General features: G+C 43.1%; 1 protein-coding gene across 1 annotated transcript in view; it reads left to right on the top strand.

The window, feature by feature from the left end:
* Nucleotides 1-17,555, top strand: part of LOC126184673 (dnaJ homolog subfamily C member 2) — a 187,341-nt gene that overhangs the window by 166,561 nt on the left and 3,225 nt on the right. Inside the window, exons 8-9 of the mRNA XM_049927157.1 lie at nucleotides 9,551-9,790; nucleotides 9,926-10,140. Coding sequence (XP_049783114.1) covers nucleotides 9,551-9,790; nucleotides 9,926-10,140 — 455 coding nt within the window. The remainder of the gene's footprint in view (nucleotides 1-9,550; nucleotides 9,791-9,925; nucleotides 10,141-17,555) is intronic.

Genomic DNA, 17,555 nt, shown 5'->3' on the forward strand with positions numbered 1-17,555 from the left:
AATCTTGATTATCCCGAGCTCACTGCAATTGCAATTGACAATGTTGTTGTGTTAAACCAAGAATTTGTGGGTCATCTGCTGTAGAGCCCCACATTCGACATTATGTGCTGAACAGTGTGCTCCAAAGCACTTGTGCATGTGCCAGCACTGTACTCTGCCATGAGATCTGCCACAGATCGCTGCCCATCTTGCTTTACAGAGTGGGCTGGTCTCCAACCTCCATGTTCTGTGATGATGTCTGGACATCAAACACATTTTCACCTACTTGTGGTTTACCATCCTACCATTTTCCATAGATGCTCACAACAGCAGCATGTGAACAGCCAATCAGCTTTGTCATTTCTGAGATGCTTGTTCCCAGCAAAAACAGCAAACCCTATCTTAGCAGAATATACTGTGAACAGGGCAGGAGCTGTGCTGAACAAAGATTTGCAATAGTGTTGCCATTCTTGTCCCTGTTATTGCTACTGTCATTTCAAAAGTCAGTTAGTCCCATGCTCTGTCTGTTGAACATTTGGCACAGTGTGGGATTTCACATTGCTGACCTGAGCAAGATTCCAGTAGAATTGGTTTGCCATTATCTTCCTCTGGACTTTTAAGTAGCATTGAGTAATTTATCTGTATTGTGATCTTGGGGTGACTGTGATGAGTGCTTGTGCAGTGTATTGTAATGTTGTGTTTGTACTGTGTGTTAGAAACGGGGATGGGTGCCAGCTGTAACGCAATACCAGCATATAGTCTGCTCTTCAATAGAATCAAAAGAGCCACCAATTTTCTCATCCCCATGTAATACACAGAGTCACATGCTCCCTCTCATAGAATTACTGTGGAGAGGTTTCAAATTTCACCCCGACTAGTGATGCTGGGGGGGGGGGGGGGGGGGGGGGAGAAAGCCAGCCTCTCCCTGTACAAGAATTTTATTATATTATTGTTCCAGGCATTTTATAATTTCTTGGTCCAGTGGCTGAAAGTGGCTTGTACAATTGCGAGAAAAAACACTACATTTATATTATGTAGATACGATGTATCTTGTGGATGCGCTGTACACTGGTCAATAGACAAGATTCTTTTTCTATTGGTAACACCCAATCTTGCATCCCCGTCACAGAAGAATTGTTCGAAAATAGTTATTGCTACTCATGCACTTGCATTAGCTGTACATTGACCTGGAAATATCCGCTCATTTTTGAAGCGTTGTGGGCTCTTCACCTTTCCAGTTATTAGTGGCATCAACTTTTCTGTTCCACTTTTGTTACAACAAAATAAAACACTTAGCGTCTCTCTATTAGGTTTTCCACTGTGTCATTTCTCTCCTGTGAGCTCCAGAGTTTTGAAAGGCAGATGGTAAAAAATAAGCCCTTTTCATCTGCATTAAAAACATCTTTTGATACAGTATTTTTTATGACTGATGGAAGTGTATTTCTCCACGACTTAACATTGCTTCCAACCTCACTTCGAACACATTTGTGCACTAAATTATGCCTGTTCTTGAAACTTTCGATCCAACCATTTCCTGCCTTAAAATATACGAGGCCAAATATGTTACCTTAGCACGAACCACTGTACTGTTAACTGGTATGTTCAGAGTACAAGCTCGTTTTATCCACTTTAGTACCACATTTTCCAGTTCTGGAAACTGACCAACACACACTCAGTTTTGTTAGCCATTTCCTCTTCCAAACATTCTGCTTCAATTGTTTTTTGTTTGCTCCCTATTGTGTTTAAAGTTGATTAAGGTATATTCAGTTTCCATGTACACATATAAAAAAAAAAGATTTTCATCACCTCGGTTCCGAGAGTTTCGGAACCTGTACAGAAAATTGGAATAGGGATCAACATAAACATCATTCCCGCCCTTTTTATTGCTCATGAAATCCACACATTTCATATTGTACCAACACACAGCGAGACCTTCAGAGGTGGTGGTTCAGATTGCTGTATACACTGGTATCTCTAATACCCAGTAGCATGTCTTCTTGCATTGATGTATGCCTGTATTCGTCGTGGCATACTATCCACAAGTTCATCAAGGCACTGGTGGTCCAGATTGTCCCACTCTTCAACGGCGATTCAGCGTAGATCCCTCAGAGTGGTTGGTGGGTCACATCATCCATAAACAGCCCTTTTCTATCTATCCCAGGCATGTTCAATAGGGTTCATGTCTGGAGAACATGCTGGCCATTCTGGTTGACTGATGTCATTATCCTGAAGGAAGTTATTCACAAGATGTGCTTGACGGGGGTGCAAATTGTCATCCATGAAGACGAATGCTTTGCCAATATGCTGTTGACATGGTTGCTCTATCATTTGGAGGATAGCATCACGTATCATACAGCCATTACAGCGCCTTCCATGACCATCAGCGGCGTACGCCGGCCCCACATAATGCCATCCCAAAACAGGAGGGAACCTCCACATTGCTGCACTTGCTAGACAGTATGTCTAGGCCTAAGGCATTTATCCTGACTGGGTTGCCTCCAAACACATGTCCAACGATTGTCTGGTTGAAGGCATATGCAACACTCATCGGTGAAGAGAACGTGATGCCTATCCTGAGTAGTCCATTCGGCATGTTGTTGGGTCCATCTATACTGCACTGCATGGTGTCTTGGTTGCAAAGAAAGACCTCGCCATGGACGTTGGGAGTAAAGTTGTGCATCATGCAGCCTATCGTGTGCACAGTTTGACAAGTAACACAATGTCTTGTGGCTGTACGAAAATCATTATTCAACATGGTGGCGTTGCTGTCAGTGTTCCTCTGAGCCATAATCCATAGGTAGCGTACCTGTCTGAATTACACACTATTCAAACAATGGAAACGTCAGATAAGAATATCAACAATTTAAGGAAAAAGATAGATTCCTAGTCACCATCAAGATGATGCGTTGAGTTGTAGATAGGCACAATGAAAAGATTCTTACACGTTCGGCCAAAGCCTTCTTCAGAAAAGGAAACCAACGCACCATTCACACAAGCAAGCACACCTCACACACACATGACTGCCAACACTGGCAGTGGAACAGAATGCAACTGTCATATTGAATGGAAGCAGCAATCTGGAGGGGGTGGGGAAGAGGAAGGGATATCAGGGTACAGGTGGTGGGAACGGAGAGCACTGCATGCCAACAAGACCACCGCAAAGGACAGCATCAGGAGGCTTGAGGGGGGGGGGGGGGGAGTGTAAAAGGAGAGGGGCAGACAAGGGGAAAGACAGGTGGGTGCAGAGAACAGCATACAAAGATGGTGAGGGGACATGAACAAGGAGGAGGTGATTGGATACAGAGGGTGGAAACTGTTGTATGGGGGGTGTGGGGACAGTGGGTTTCCATCAGTTACAGACGGGATTCTTATGGGAACAGGAAACGTGTTTTAAGGACAACTCACTTCAGTGTAATTCAGAAAATCTGGTTGTGGAAGGGAGGATACAGATGGACCAGGTTGTGAAGTAGCCATTGAAATCAAGCATGTTATGTTCAGCTGCATGTTGTGCCAAAAGGTGGCCTACTTTGCTCTTGGCCACAGTTTGGCAATGGCTATTTTTCCCAGTGGACAGCTGACTGGTAATCATACCAACATAAAAGCTGTGTGGTGATTGCAGTAGACCTGGGATAGGATGCCTGGTTTTATAAGTGGACCAGCCTCTGATGAGGTAGAATAAGCCTACAGCATGACTGGAATAGCAAGTGTGGGGTGGGTGGACTGGGCGGATCTTGCACGTGGGTCTTTCACAGGGATATAATCACTGTGGCAAGGGGTTGGGACTGCGAGTGGCACAGGGATGGACTAGGATGTTGTGGAGGTTGGGTGGATTATGGAACACGACTTCAGGAGGGGTGGGAAGGATCTAGGGTAGGATCTCTCTTAGTTCAGGATATGATTATAGGTAATCAACGCCTTGACAAAGAATGTGGTTCAGTTGTTCGCTTCTGGTTTGGTATTTGATGACAAAAGGGGCACTCCTCTGTAGCTGGTTCTTGGGGATGGTGGGAAGATTGAGGGTGTGTGGGGAAATGGCACAAGAGACCTGTTAGCAGACCAGGTCTGGGGGTAGTGCCTGTCCGTGAAGGATCTTGTGAGAACCTCAGCATACTGGGAATGGAGTTCTTGTCACTAGGGATTTTTTGACACCGAAGGTATGACAGGTACTGGGCAACAGAGTTATCATCACTGCAGATACACTGTCCACAAGTGGCCAGGCTGTACATGGGAGGGATTTTTTGGTGTGGAAGGGATGACAGGTGTCAAAATGCAAGTGTGGGTGGTGGACTTAATTTGGACAGAGGTGTGGATGGAGCCATCAGAGAGGTGGTGATCAACATACAGGAAGGGTAGCATGCTGGGTTGAGGAGGACCGAGTGAAGTGGATAGGAGAGAAAGTGTTGAGGTTGTGAAGGAATGAGCATAGGAAATCTTGACTGTGAGTCCCTCTCATGAAGATATCATCAGTGAACCTGAATCAGACCAGAGGTTTGGCATACTGGGAGGCCAGGAGTGTCTCCTCTAGATGTCCACAAACAGGTTGGCATAGGAGGATGCCATATTGGTGCCTGTAAATGTGCCACAGATTTGTTTGTGTACCTTCCCTTCAAAGGAGAAGTAGTTGTGAGTTAGAATAAAGTTATTACGGTGTATGAGAATTGAGGTAATAGGTTTAGAATCTGAAGGACATTGGGAAACGTAGTGTTCAACAAGACTGTGATCATTAGTAATGTTGGTGTATAACGAAGTGTTATCAGCAGTGACGAGTAAGGATCTAGGAGGTAAAGGATGGTTGGAGGTATTGGTCAGTTGGGACTGAAGTTCTTTCAGTGGGGGCACAATAACCACCTACATTGGGGTGTCCATGATAGTTGGATTTGTGGATTTTAGGCAGCACATAAAAGGTGGATGTGTGGGATGTTATGGGGGTGAGGAGGGAAATGGATTCAGGGGAGAGGTTCTGGAAAGTTCCTAATGCACTAATCAGGCATTGGACATTATGTTGGACTTCTGTGATGGGATCACTCTGTAAGAGTTTATAGGTGGGATAGTCAGATAATTGGCTGACACTTTCCGCCAATTCATAATGACAGTGTTGGCACCTTTGTTGGCAGTTAGGATGATTAGGTCATGATTTGTTTTGAGGTTGTATAATGCTGTCCTTTGTTCTGCTGAAAGGTTGGTGGTGTTAGGAAGGGAACTCTGGTAAGTTGGTGATACAAAGTTGGGGGTAAGGAAAACCTGGATGGTGACTGGGGAGGGGGATCACAGTTGGATGGTCATATAAACTGGGAAAGACAGTGCTAAATTTTGGCATCAGGTTGGCTTTGGTTGGAGGGATTGGTGGCAAAGGAGTGTACCCATTGCAGGGATGGAGAGAAGGAAAGTAGACCTTTGGCATGTCCAGCATGGTTAAATATGGGTGTAGGGCTAAAGGTGAGTTTTGTGGATAGGACTGCAAGTTCTGAGGGTTTGAGGGAAAGTTTAAGAACTGTGTTCTGGGAATATTTGTGTCCTGGATTTGGTGGAATGTTGATAGGGAGTTTTGGGGAATGTGGCAAGTTGAAAAGATCAGCTAGACAGGGTCTGAGTATTATATGGAGTTCATGAGGAGGAACACTGTGGGTATGCTAGGGGTTGGATAGTGGTGCCCCGAGGCAGCAGTAGGATGTCAGTAGGTGCTAGAGAGCAAGTGATTGAATTTTAGAGATGCATACATTACATATATGCAGCAAGGATTGCACAGGAGCAGTATCTGCAGAGGAAGTGGAGGTTGTTTTGGGATGGCTGTGCCATGGATATATGTTTTTGCAGTACCAGGTAAAGGGCCAGGGACTGGCAGATTGAAAAGGTGAAGGTTATTGTGAAGCAGAGGTGGGATCGAGAGAAAAGAATCATAATGCTTAGGTCATTGTTGGGAGGGGGGGATCTCATGGTTTAGGCAGCATTTAAGAAACAGGATGTGGGACTGGGTTAATGATGTGAAAGTGGGCAAATCAAGGTGTTGGATGGCTGTTAGGGGAATTGGATAACAGAAAAGACACACAAAAATGTGTAAGGCCACACAAAAAACACACACAGATAAGTAAAAACACATAGTAATATGCACATGTACATAAAAATTTGCGCAAATGCTTGAAACCACATGAAAATATGCACAAATTCATTGAAAACATACAAAAACTAAAAGAAAAGGAATGGGTGACGTATGAGAGCATGCGTGTGTTTGGATAAAGGAAGAGAAGGGGAAGGAGGATCACAGTTCATGTGGCATGGGTGGTGTGGTAAATAAAACATAAAACTATGGAGGATGAGGGAGGAAATGGGATCAATAGGAATAAATATAGTTACTGGAGGGAAGAATTTTGGGGCATCAGATAGTGCAACAATAATCTTGTGCATTCATGTAGCTGTGTATTATATGCAGACATGGTCATTGATACAGTGTGGCTCGGAAGTCAGAGCATGTGTGATATGAGGCAATGAGTAAACACAGAAAAGAAGAGAAAGAACTGGCACTGAGAAAGTAATACTTTAGAGAGTAGTAGTAGTAGTAGTAGTAGTAAAGGAAAATATCATAGGGATGTAGGATGCAAGAAAATCTGCTAGTTAAAATCAAACAATGGAAACTCCAGGTTGGAATATCATCAGTACAAGAAAAAAGATTGTTACTCACTGTAAAGATGAAACGTTGAGTGATGTCTGGAATGCACCTCCACATCTGGAGAGCAAGGGGTTCAATTTTAGTGATGTGATTTATGTAGCAGGGGTTGCACAGTTGCAGTATCTCGCAAAGGGAGCGGAGGTGGTTCCAGCAATTGCTTACCTCCAACTTGACTTTACCATCCTTCCTCAGGCCCTTCCTAAGGCACCAACCTTTCAGCAGAAGAAAGGACAACCTTACACAACCTCAAAACAAATAATGACCTAATCATACTAACTGCTGACAAAGGTCCCAACACTCGTTATGAATTACAGTGACTACTTAGCAGAAAGCATCAGCCAATTATCTGACTACCATACCTATAAGTGCTGCCAGAGTGATCCCATCACAGAACATGCCAGACACCCACCTTCTACATGTTCCCTAAAATCCACAAATCCAACTATCATGGACACCCCATAGTAGCTGGTTATTTTGCCCCCACTGTAAGAACTTCAGCCCTCACTGACGAACACCTCCAACCATCTGACTGTAATCTAGCATCCCATGTGAAAGATACCAACCACTCCTTTCACTGACTTCCCGCCATCCCCACCCATTTACCTCCAAGATCTCTACCCATCACTGTTGACATCACTTCCTTATACACCAACATCCCTCATGCTCATGGTCTTGTTGCTATTGAACACTGCCTTTCCAAACATCCTTCAGATTCCAAACCTATTACCTCATTTCTCATACACGTTACTAACTTTATCCTAACTCACAGCTACTTCTCCTCCAAAGGGAAGGTATACAAACAAATCTGCAGCATTCATGGTCACCCACATGGCACCCCACTATGACAACTTGTTCATGGGCATCTAGAGGAGACACTCCTGGCCTCCAAGTATGCCAAACCTCGGGTTTGATTCAGGTTCATTGATGATATCTTCATGATAGGGACTCATGGTCAAGATATCCTATGCTCATTCCTTCACAACCTCAACACCTTCTCTCCTTTCCACTTCACCTGGTCCTCCTCAACCCAGTGTGCTACCTTCCAGGATGTTGGCCATGTCCTCTCTGATGGCTCTATCCACACTTCTGCCGTCATTAAACCCACCAACCACACCTGCATTTTGACACCTTTCATCATTTACACACCAAAAAATCCCTCCCATATACAGCCTGGCCTCCTGGGGACAGTGATAAGAACTCTGTTGCCCAGTATGCTGAGGTTCTCACAAAGTCCTTCACAGACAGGCACTACCCCCAAGACCTGGTCTGTTAACAGATCTCATGTGCCATTTCTCCACACGCCCTCAATCTTTCCACCACCCCCAAGAACTATCTATAGAGGAGTGCCCTCTTTGTCACCCAGTACCACTGTGGATTGAAACAACTGGATCACATCCCTCATTGAGGCTTTGATTACCTATCATCTTGATCTAAACTAAGAGAGATCATTCCCACCCCTCCTAAAGTCATGTTCCATAATCCATCCCTGTGCCACTTGCAATCCCAACCCCTTGCCACAGTGATCATATCCTTGTGAAAGATCCAGGTGCAAGATCTGCCCAATCCACCCTCCCCACACTGCCTATTCCTGTCCTGCTGTAGGCTTATTCTACCCCATCAGAGGCTGGTCCACTTATGAAACCGCCATCATATCCCAGGTCTGCTGCAATTATTGTACAGCTTTTTGTATTGGTGTGATTACCAATCAGCTGTCCACCAGGATGAATGGCTTCTGCTAAGCTGTGGTCAAGAGCAAAGTAGACCACCTTTTGGCACAACATGCAGCTGAACATAACATGCTTTATTTCAATGGCTACTTCACAACCCGGGCTATCTGTATCCTCCCCTCCACAACCAGATTTTCTGAACTACACTGATGTGCGTTATCCTTAAAACATGTTTCCTGCTTCCAAAATTATCCTGTCTGTAACCAAAGGTAATCTACTATTCCCACACCCTCCATGCAACAGTTTCCTATTGCCTCCTCCCTGTTCATATCCCCTCACCATCTGTGTGTGCTGCCCCCTGCCAGTGTCTTTCCCCTTCTCTGCCTCTCTCTCCTTGTACACTCCCCACCTCCTTGCCCCACAACCTCCTGATGCTGTGCCTTGTAGCTGTCTTGTCATGCAGTGCTCCTCTGCCCCCCCCCCCTACCTGTACACTCATATCCTTTCCCCTTTCCCTCTAGATTGCTACATCTGTTCAATATGACAGTTCCATCTGTTAAATGTGACAGCTCCATTCTGGTCCGAGCTACCACCAATGGCAATCGTGTATGCTTTGTATGAATGAATGAATGTGTGTTTGGTTCTTTTTCTGAAGAAGGCATTGGCTGAAGGCTAAATGTAGAACAGTTTTTTTGTTGTGCTTGTCTGCAGCTCAACTTGTCATTTTTATGTTAAGTAGTGTTCTACCTTTTCCTTACACGCCATTCAGGTTGTTTGTGCTCTGCAGAAGTCAGAATTCATCAGAGCTAGTATCAACCTATACAGACTACTTTGGCAAGTCCTTTCTACCACAGCAAATTATCTGTATATCTTGCAACGTTGTTGGCACTGGAAGGCACTATCTCCCTGTACATTTGTGCACTATGTTTCCATGAACGTCAGTCTCTAACAACTCAGATAAACAGTACTGATACCACCAAATCTGAATGTGCGAAGTGGGGAGGGAGAATGCACAAATGAGTCTGTTTAATATGTTTTTAACACAATTGGGACTGCAATGTACTACGTAGAAAAAGGCGGTAATTGGGACGTACTGATGAGATTCCACTGTATTTAAATCGTACAACCTGTGCAAAAATGGATGCCATCAGTTACGTATTAGTAGTTTACAAGCAGTTGATAGACCATATTTGATAAATTGTGTTTACATCATATCTGATGTGTCTTTTCTCTTTTATAGAATTGATGAGCTCTTAGAGAAAATGACACTAGGTGGTCGAAGTGTATATATCAATGCTATCGAAGATACTGAGAAGCAAATTGAAGAAGAGCGGCAAGCCCTTTTGGCTGCATCCCAACGTAATAGTGGTGCATCAGGTGCACAGGGATCAAGGAAAGGAGGTCAAGTCAACTGGTCAACTGAAGAAATACATGTCCTTATTAAAGCTGTTAATTTATTTCCAGCTGGAACAAATCAGAGGTAAAATAATAATTAAACATTTCAGCTCATTACTTGTGCTGTGAAATATGTTCATCAGCCTGTTGTTTGAAAATTAAAAGCTTTAATCCATTTGTTTCATTCATCACTGAGTCTGACCATGGTAAATTTTCTCAGGTGGGAAGTTATCGCAAACTTCATTAACCAACATGATGTAGCCTCTTCTAGTAAGAAAACTGCAAAGGATGTTCTTGCAAAAGCCAAATCCCTCCAGAGTTCAGATTTCAGCAGAAATGTTTTAAAAGAAACTGTGAACAAACAAGCATACAACATATTTGAGAAGGAGCATTCCGCTGGTGATACAAGTGGTTCTATGACAGAGAGACTTGAAGGTGAGTGAAAAAGCTTTAAATAATAATTTACTTATCACTGATTTGAGTGTTTTGCACTAGGTGAATAACTATACATATATGAGTAATGTTTGAAACGGAATAGAATACTTTTTGAAGTGTGTTGAAAGATTTCTAATTTTTGTGCTCTTCATTTGTGTGGTTTCTTTTGTACAACAAATTTATGTGTATGTCATAATTAGGTGGCAGTATTTGGTAGTTTGATGAGTCATGCAGATCTGTCATAACTGAACTGCACTCCTTTAGTCTGCAGTTGGCTACTTATTATTATCTGCAACCTTATCTGCATACATATCGGCCCATTTCTGATAATTATCTGCAACCTTCTCAATACATATTGTCCCATCTCTGATAACACCTTTAGTGACTGTGGTGAATGTGCTAGTAACAGCTGGCAGATGAAGAAGCCGTATGAAAGGATAAATTGCTACTCACCATATAGAGGAGGTGTTGAATTACAGAGGGACACAATGAAAAAGAATGCTAGCTTTGGTTTTCATTGAGCCTCTGTTAGAAAAATCCTGATTGCTGAAATTTTGTAGAAGTTTAATGGGCCCTCATCTAAATCGCATGTACTGTACATCAGTATGATTAACATAATTAAAAAGCTGGACTCAGTGCTCCACAAGGGCATCAGATTGTCCACAGGGACTGACTGAACAAACCCCATACCACAAATATGCATAGAGGCAGAAGAGCCACCATTACCTGCTCGATAAAAATCAAGTTTCCATTGGTTCCAACACCTTTTCTGCAACAATTAACTTCTGTTCAGCCTGAATTGACTTTACCGAAATCTCCCATGAGTAACAAAACCACTTCATTGGTATACATGCGAAGCAGCATTTAACAGATCTAGGTATGTCTTGTCTGTATTACCAAGCAAACACAGTATCAGTTGAAACTTCCTGGCAGATTGAAACTGTGTGCCAGACCGAGACGCGAACTCGTGACCTTTGCCTTTCGCGAGCAAGTACTCCGACTCGGGTTCACAGGAGAGCTTCTGTGAAGTTTGGAAAGTAGGAGACGAGGTACTGGCGGAAGTAAAGCTGTGAGAACAGGGTGCGAGTTGTGCTTGGGTAGCTCAGTTGGTAAAGCACTCGCCTGCGAAAGACAAAGGTCTCGAGTTTGAGTCTCGATCCGGCACACAGTTTTAATCTGCCAGGAAGTTCAATATCAGTGCACACTCCACTGCAGAGTGAAAATCTTATACAGTACCAGTTGCGGGTTGCCCATCTAATGACTTCCAGGGCCAACAAAAATTTGATTTTCTATATTTTGCGTAGTGATTGATCAAATTTAAGAATTTAAAATACTGTGATAATCTGTTCATTAAGAGGTGATAGTCTATAAAGTTCGAAGTTTAACACAGTAAGACATACATTACAGTTAAAAACTGTATGTTTGTCTTGAGAGTGTACCGTATTTACTCGAATCTAAGCCGCACTCGAATCTAAGCCGCACCTGAAAAATGAGACTCGAAATAAAGGAAAAAAAAATTTCCCGAATCTAATCCGCACCTGAAATTTGAGACTCGAAATTCAAGGGGAGAGAAAAGTTTTAGGCCGCACCTCCAAATCGAAACAAAGTTGGTCCATTGTAATATGAGACACAATTTAGGTCGAATGAATGATGATACAGCTACAGTAGTTTGGTTCGAGTCGTAAGCTTAGCAGTTAAGCTTTACCACGTAGCCATTGCTATGCGTCAGGCGCTCCGTCCGTATTTATATGGGTGCCCTTCCTTTTTCATGTGCTTCGTCTGGTTTGAATCGATTGCTTATTTTGCTTTGATCTGATAAGTGCCGTTTTCTTTGTTATAGGTGTTTGCGTCACTCTTAAGCTGAAAATGCATTACTGCACTGTGTCATGCATTGTTTGTCACATTCTGATAGTGCGTGTTTACGGCCTGTCGCGGCTCGCGGCATGGCTTGCATTTGTGCGCGCTACCGCTGCGTACAATTAAAAAAAAAGAGAGGAATCGTCTCATTAGCGAAACAATTGCAAGAGACTGCTTTTTTTTTGTTACTTACACTGCTGTTTTCTTTGATAATGATCAACAAGAATCAAATTGTTCTGAACGAGAGTTAGGCGAAAATTTTTCTCCGTTTGAAAATCTTTGCGGCCGCTTCTTTATTACATCAAATTCTGCACAGAAATTAGAGTCATCTTAGATTTAAAAATCTAGTCACTTGCCGTGCTTCATTTCTGACTGTATCACTATTAGGCATAAGAATAATACGAATATAAACATGACACGATACGTATATTCTTCCGCATTTGCTGTTGTCTCACTCTAGTTTCGTAGTTTATTAGGCAGACAGGATTTAAATGAGATAGCAGCAAACACGAAAGAATACATTGCAAAATGTTTATATTCGTATTATTCTTATGGTGAAGAGAATACTGTATGTGATTCAAATTTCATCAGGTTCCTATTAGCATCCATCTCTTCTCACAGATAGGAAAAAAATTCAGAACGTAGAGTTGGCCATATTGACAAACAACCCAAACAGTCTTGCCAGTCAGATTTTCGTAGTACACTGAAATTGTGCTACATTCGAAGATGAACAATACGGAATTTGTATTTACTTCGTTGGATAACGTATGAAAATGCAGTAGTCGAAACTCACGGCGGAGAAAAAAAAGCTCGTCTTCCACTTTTTTTTTTTTTTTTTTTTTTTTTTTTTTTTTTTTTTTTTTTTTTTTTTTTTTTTCTGACACAGAGGTTTTGGCGCCAGTATTTATCTTTGTGCCTACAAAGCATGCCTGCATAGCGCTACATATATTCGATGGCAGAAGTTAGTTGTGTCGGCACGTACCAACATTTTTCATAACTTCCGCTTGCTTTGCACTCGATTCTAAGCCGCAGGCGGTTTTTTGGATTACGAAAACCGGAAAAAAAGTGCGGCTTAGATTCGAGTAAATACGGTAACTGACAGTGCAAGCGCACATGCGCGCACACGCGCCCACACACACACACACACACACACACACACACACACACACACACACACACACACACAAAATAATGAAAGGAAATTACTTCTTTACTACTGACTCTATTCACAATACAGTTTGTAGTCTGTGCACCTATCGTGCAGCCGCTTGGAAGGGGAGTTGGACGGCTGGTATTGGAATGCAGTTGACCTTTAACTTTCAAGAACAGCTACAGTAAACTTTATCTTTGTGTCCACTTTTGAGCCTTGACTGTAGAAGAAGTTGTTCTGTAGTAGTGCTGTGAGCATGGTGAACTTAAAAACTGAGAAGCATATCAACCTCAAATTTCTCAAGAAATTTAGAAGTCACCAACTAAATGTTTTCATATGTTAAAGGTGGTGGTGGTGGGCAATAATGCTGTGGCACACGCATGAGTTTTTAAATGATGCAAATGGCTTCCAGAAGGTCGGGAAGAGGTTGGAGATGGCGAATGCCTTGGTCGATCTGCGAGTTCAGGAATTGAGGCAAATACAGCCAACTGTGTGCTGGCAGCAGGGGGGGGGGGGGGGGGGGGAGTCAATGACACCCAAAGAGAAACATTTCTCACCAATACATTGATTCTACAGTGCAGTGAGGAGGTGATCGTGCCCCTGCCCCACAGGAGTGGACCAGTAGTCTGTCAGTCAGTGCCCAGCATCCATCTAGCTGGCTTCTTTGCTGACATCTGCACTCAGCATCGGGCCGATGGTTATGTTGCATGAGCCACAGCACTGACATCAGTGACACGTACTGGAATCTTGCAGAGGTAGCCCCCTTCAGTGAATGTCTACACCCTGGGGGCCAAGGCAATTGGCAAGAGACACACCTGCCACATTGTCGGTAGGTGGCTACTGTGCCCAGGGTGCGACATATTGATTCCTGATAGGAGTCCAGCTGCTACTGGATTGGACTGGCAGATCCACTGTACTGTGTTACCAAGTCCAGAGAGGCAAACTTGTGTAGAAAGTCCAGCGAGGACTAGAACCTGGGGCTGCGTCTGGTGGCTGTGTGTCATCTCCTCACCTGGAGCAACTTCTGCATCTTGGTGGTACTGTTGGACTGTGAATGACTGGGATACAGAATGAGTTATTATTTATACTAGATAGCTGTGCACTTCTTGCATCAATGCACCTCTCCTGGTCAAGAACTCAGCAACACCACCGAAACTCTGATTGTGGAGGCATCGCCTTGCCTGTGCTTTGTATTACTGCTGTGCTGGCAAGTTATGCCAAGTGAGGCTGGCCCATCTCACTAATTTGTCACACTCGCTGTCTTACCCCAAATGTTGGCACATCACGCTCACCAGTCACTGGCGGGTAATGCAGTGCTCCACCTCACCTCACAAATTTTGTTCTTAAGGTGGTAGTTGTGCTACTTCATCTCCCTCCATGGAGAACACCCAGCCCCTCAGGTCTTCCTTAGGAGCAGTTTCCCACAGGGTATCACTTATAAAACCCGAGTTATCCCTACAAAACATCTGGCAGTACAGTTTTTAAAGTTCGGAGTTTGACTTCAATCCTTACTTGCTAAATGCCTCCTCTGCTATTATGTTGTTTACATCTATCCCATTTTAACATTCCATTTATTCCTCTAGAACTTTCATCACTTTGTGCTTCTACACTACATCTATTCTGTAAAAACATATGTCCTTATCAATTTGAGAACGTTCATCGATCATTCCATGGCCTTGTATTTTCTTAAACTTTAAATAATACATTTCTCTCTGATATTTATACTGTACTATTCCTTGTACACCTACTATGGCTGTCTTCACTTTGGAATCTCTCCTTGCATTGCTTAATCTACCAATATCTCTCAAGGGTCCCTTGCCCTGCTTATTATCTCAAATGTTGCAAAATGTATTTCACTGCTACGTCTCTTACCATGCTTATGCACACAGCTTCTAACTCTCCATTCCATGCTTCGAAACGAAAAATGACTCTCTTTCTTTCTTAATAATTTATTCTTAACATATGACCTTTAACAACACGTGATCTGGCTCCATTGTACTCTTATGCTCAGCACCCCATCTGTCAAAAGAGGTGGTTGTTTAAACTTTTGTTTGGAACAACTTTCAAAAATTTGTCCATGCGACAACAGTTCCCTTTATGCTTTCCCAGCAAATGTATTCCCAAAACTAACCTCTCAAGAAAACCACATACAGCACTACCCTTCACAACACTCCGACAAGTAGTCTTACTTATTCATCCCATTGTAGTGCTTATTACATACTGAATTCCCCTTGAAATGTTTGGTTTTCTGGTGTTCCTGCTCCCGAAAACCAACTTCCTGGTGGTACTATACCAAGCAAATAGCACTTTACTGTAGTTGTACACAGTTTAACTGCTTTGTCCCATACGTTAGATGCACCTTGTGATAGCTTTACACTGGCAACAGCTTTCTGTCACCAAGGGTTTACTGTGTCATGATGTTCAGTCAGAATTCAGACTTGCATTGTACTCTTTACCTACTTTACACTCATCAGGCATATAATACTGTGGCTGTATAGTAAATAGCTTGCTACACACATCAGCTGCTTGGCCTGCAAGACTATTTATGACCTATTACTTGTGCTATTCCCACATTCTGTTTGTGCATTACCTGTAGTATATAAAACAACAACATTGTCTGCAGTTCTGCTCTGCGTGATGCAGAAGTCACTGGTGCAAGCACTTCCCTGTGCATCTCCCCTAGGCTCATCAGCCTCAACACAACACCCATTATCACCTAGTAAGGCAGACACTTAAATCATTCATGTTGGTATCCCTACACTTAAATCACTTCGGTGCAGCCCAAACTCATTTCTGCCACCTCAGACTCCACAATTTGACTTGATATCAGAGATAGTACTTCATTACTCTCCTTAACTCAGCAACAGCATTATTTTGCACCTTGCATGGATTCTTAGGAACTTGTTTTACGTACCATCTACAATTATCTTAATCTTCCCATTCAAAAGATCGCCCACCCATTCATGATGTTCTTCTATACCCTTCACAGGACTAACAGGTTTAACTACATTAATGGTACCCAGCTGTCTTGCAAGAACAGGCAGACTATCCACAAACCTGCTCCTATCCCTTTCAGCTTCCTCCTCCTTTCTCCTCTCTGCTCCCTCTCTTTTTGTCCTATCCATCTTCTCCATCATCGACATATTCCTCACCTCCCAAGGACCATTTTCTATCGATCACTCTCCACAACTTCTCTCTGTATTCCAGAGTTTTGCAATAAGCTCTTTCCTTCCCCTCAGCCTGAATTGCTTCCCATTTGTTAGACAACTCCACATTCTCCACTCACATCTTATTTCCTTCGTTTCTTACAATTATCAATACCTCCTCTATGGTAGCCCCTGCAGTATCGCAAATGCTGCTCCCAGTGGTACTGACCATGATGTTACTACCTCTTACCAGTTATACAAACATAATTTAAAAAAAACCTTAAACATATTACTATCCCAACACTTCTCACTAACTTACATGCATAAATACCTATCAGTATTCACTGGTCTGCATAAAACAAAATCAAATTATGGGAACACTTAACCATAGCACTCTCATATTTCTTCTTATTATAACTCCACTACTCTCGTCTGAGCAGCTGCTCATCACCACTGCTACTGCTGCTGCTGCACGTCTAAACAATGATATAGCTTGGGTGGTAGCATAACTTAGCTGTACCACCCAAATCATTACTCATGGTTAACAGCTTATATACTACTAGACAAATACACCCATATTGCCCATATCAACCAGGTGAAAACTAGAGCATTTACACCTTGCACCCACCACATTGTTGTGAAGCATCTGCTGTGCCTGGGTGCAACTGCTGCCTCCTATCAGGAGTGTAACTGCTGTGGGAATGGATTGGCAGGCCTGCACTGTGGCACCAAATCCAGGGAGCAGACATAGTGCAGGAAGCAAGTACCCTGGCAGGGACTCAAATCCACTGCTTGGGCTGGTGGCCCCATGTCATTTTCTTGTCTGGTGTAGCCCCTGCATCTTGGTGGTACTGCTGGACTACGAATGACTCTGATACCAAATATATGTTTGTTTTTACGAGATAGCAGTGCACTTGTTGTGTCAGTGTACCACTCCTTGTCACATACTGAGCAACACCACTGAAACCCTGATGATGAGGGCATTAACTTGCCTGTGCTGTGTCTTACCACTGCACTGGCAAGCTACACTGAGTGAGGCTAGCCCATCTCACAATAAATTCACATGCTTGTTGTCTTAACCCAAATGTCGACATGCCACACTCACCGGTCAGCAGTGGCTCATGCAGTGTTCCGCCACACCTTCTCATAAATTTTACTCTTAACCTGGTAGCAGAGCTACACAGACATTTAAAAAATTAATGAAAAAAGGCAGATTTTGCATTGTGAATTAAAGATGAGGAAAAACTTATGGAAAACTGGTT

The sequence above is a fragment of the Schistocerca cancellata genome, chromosome 4 (assembly GCF_023864275.1).
Source record: "Schistocerca cancellata isolate TAMUIC-IGC-003103 chromosome 4, iqSchCanc2.1, whole genome shotgun sequence".
NCBI classification, from domain to species: domain Eukaryota; kingdom Metazoa; phylum Arthropoda; class Insecta; order Orthoptera; family Acrididae; genus Schistocerca; species Schistocerca cancellata.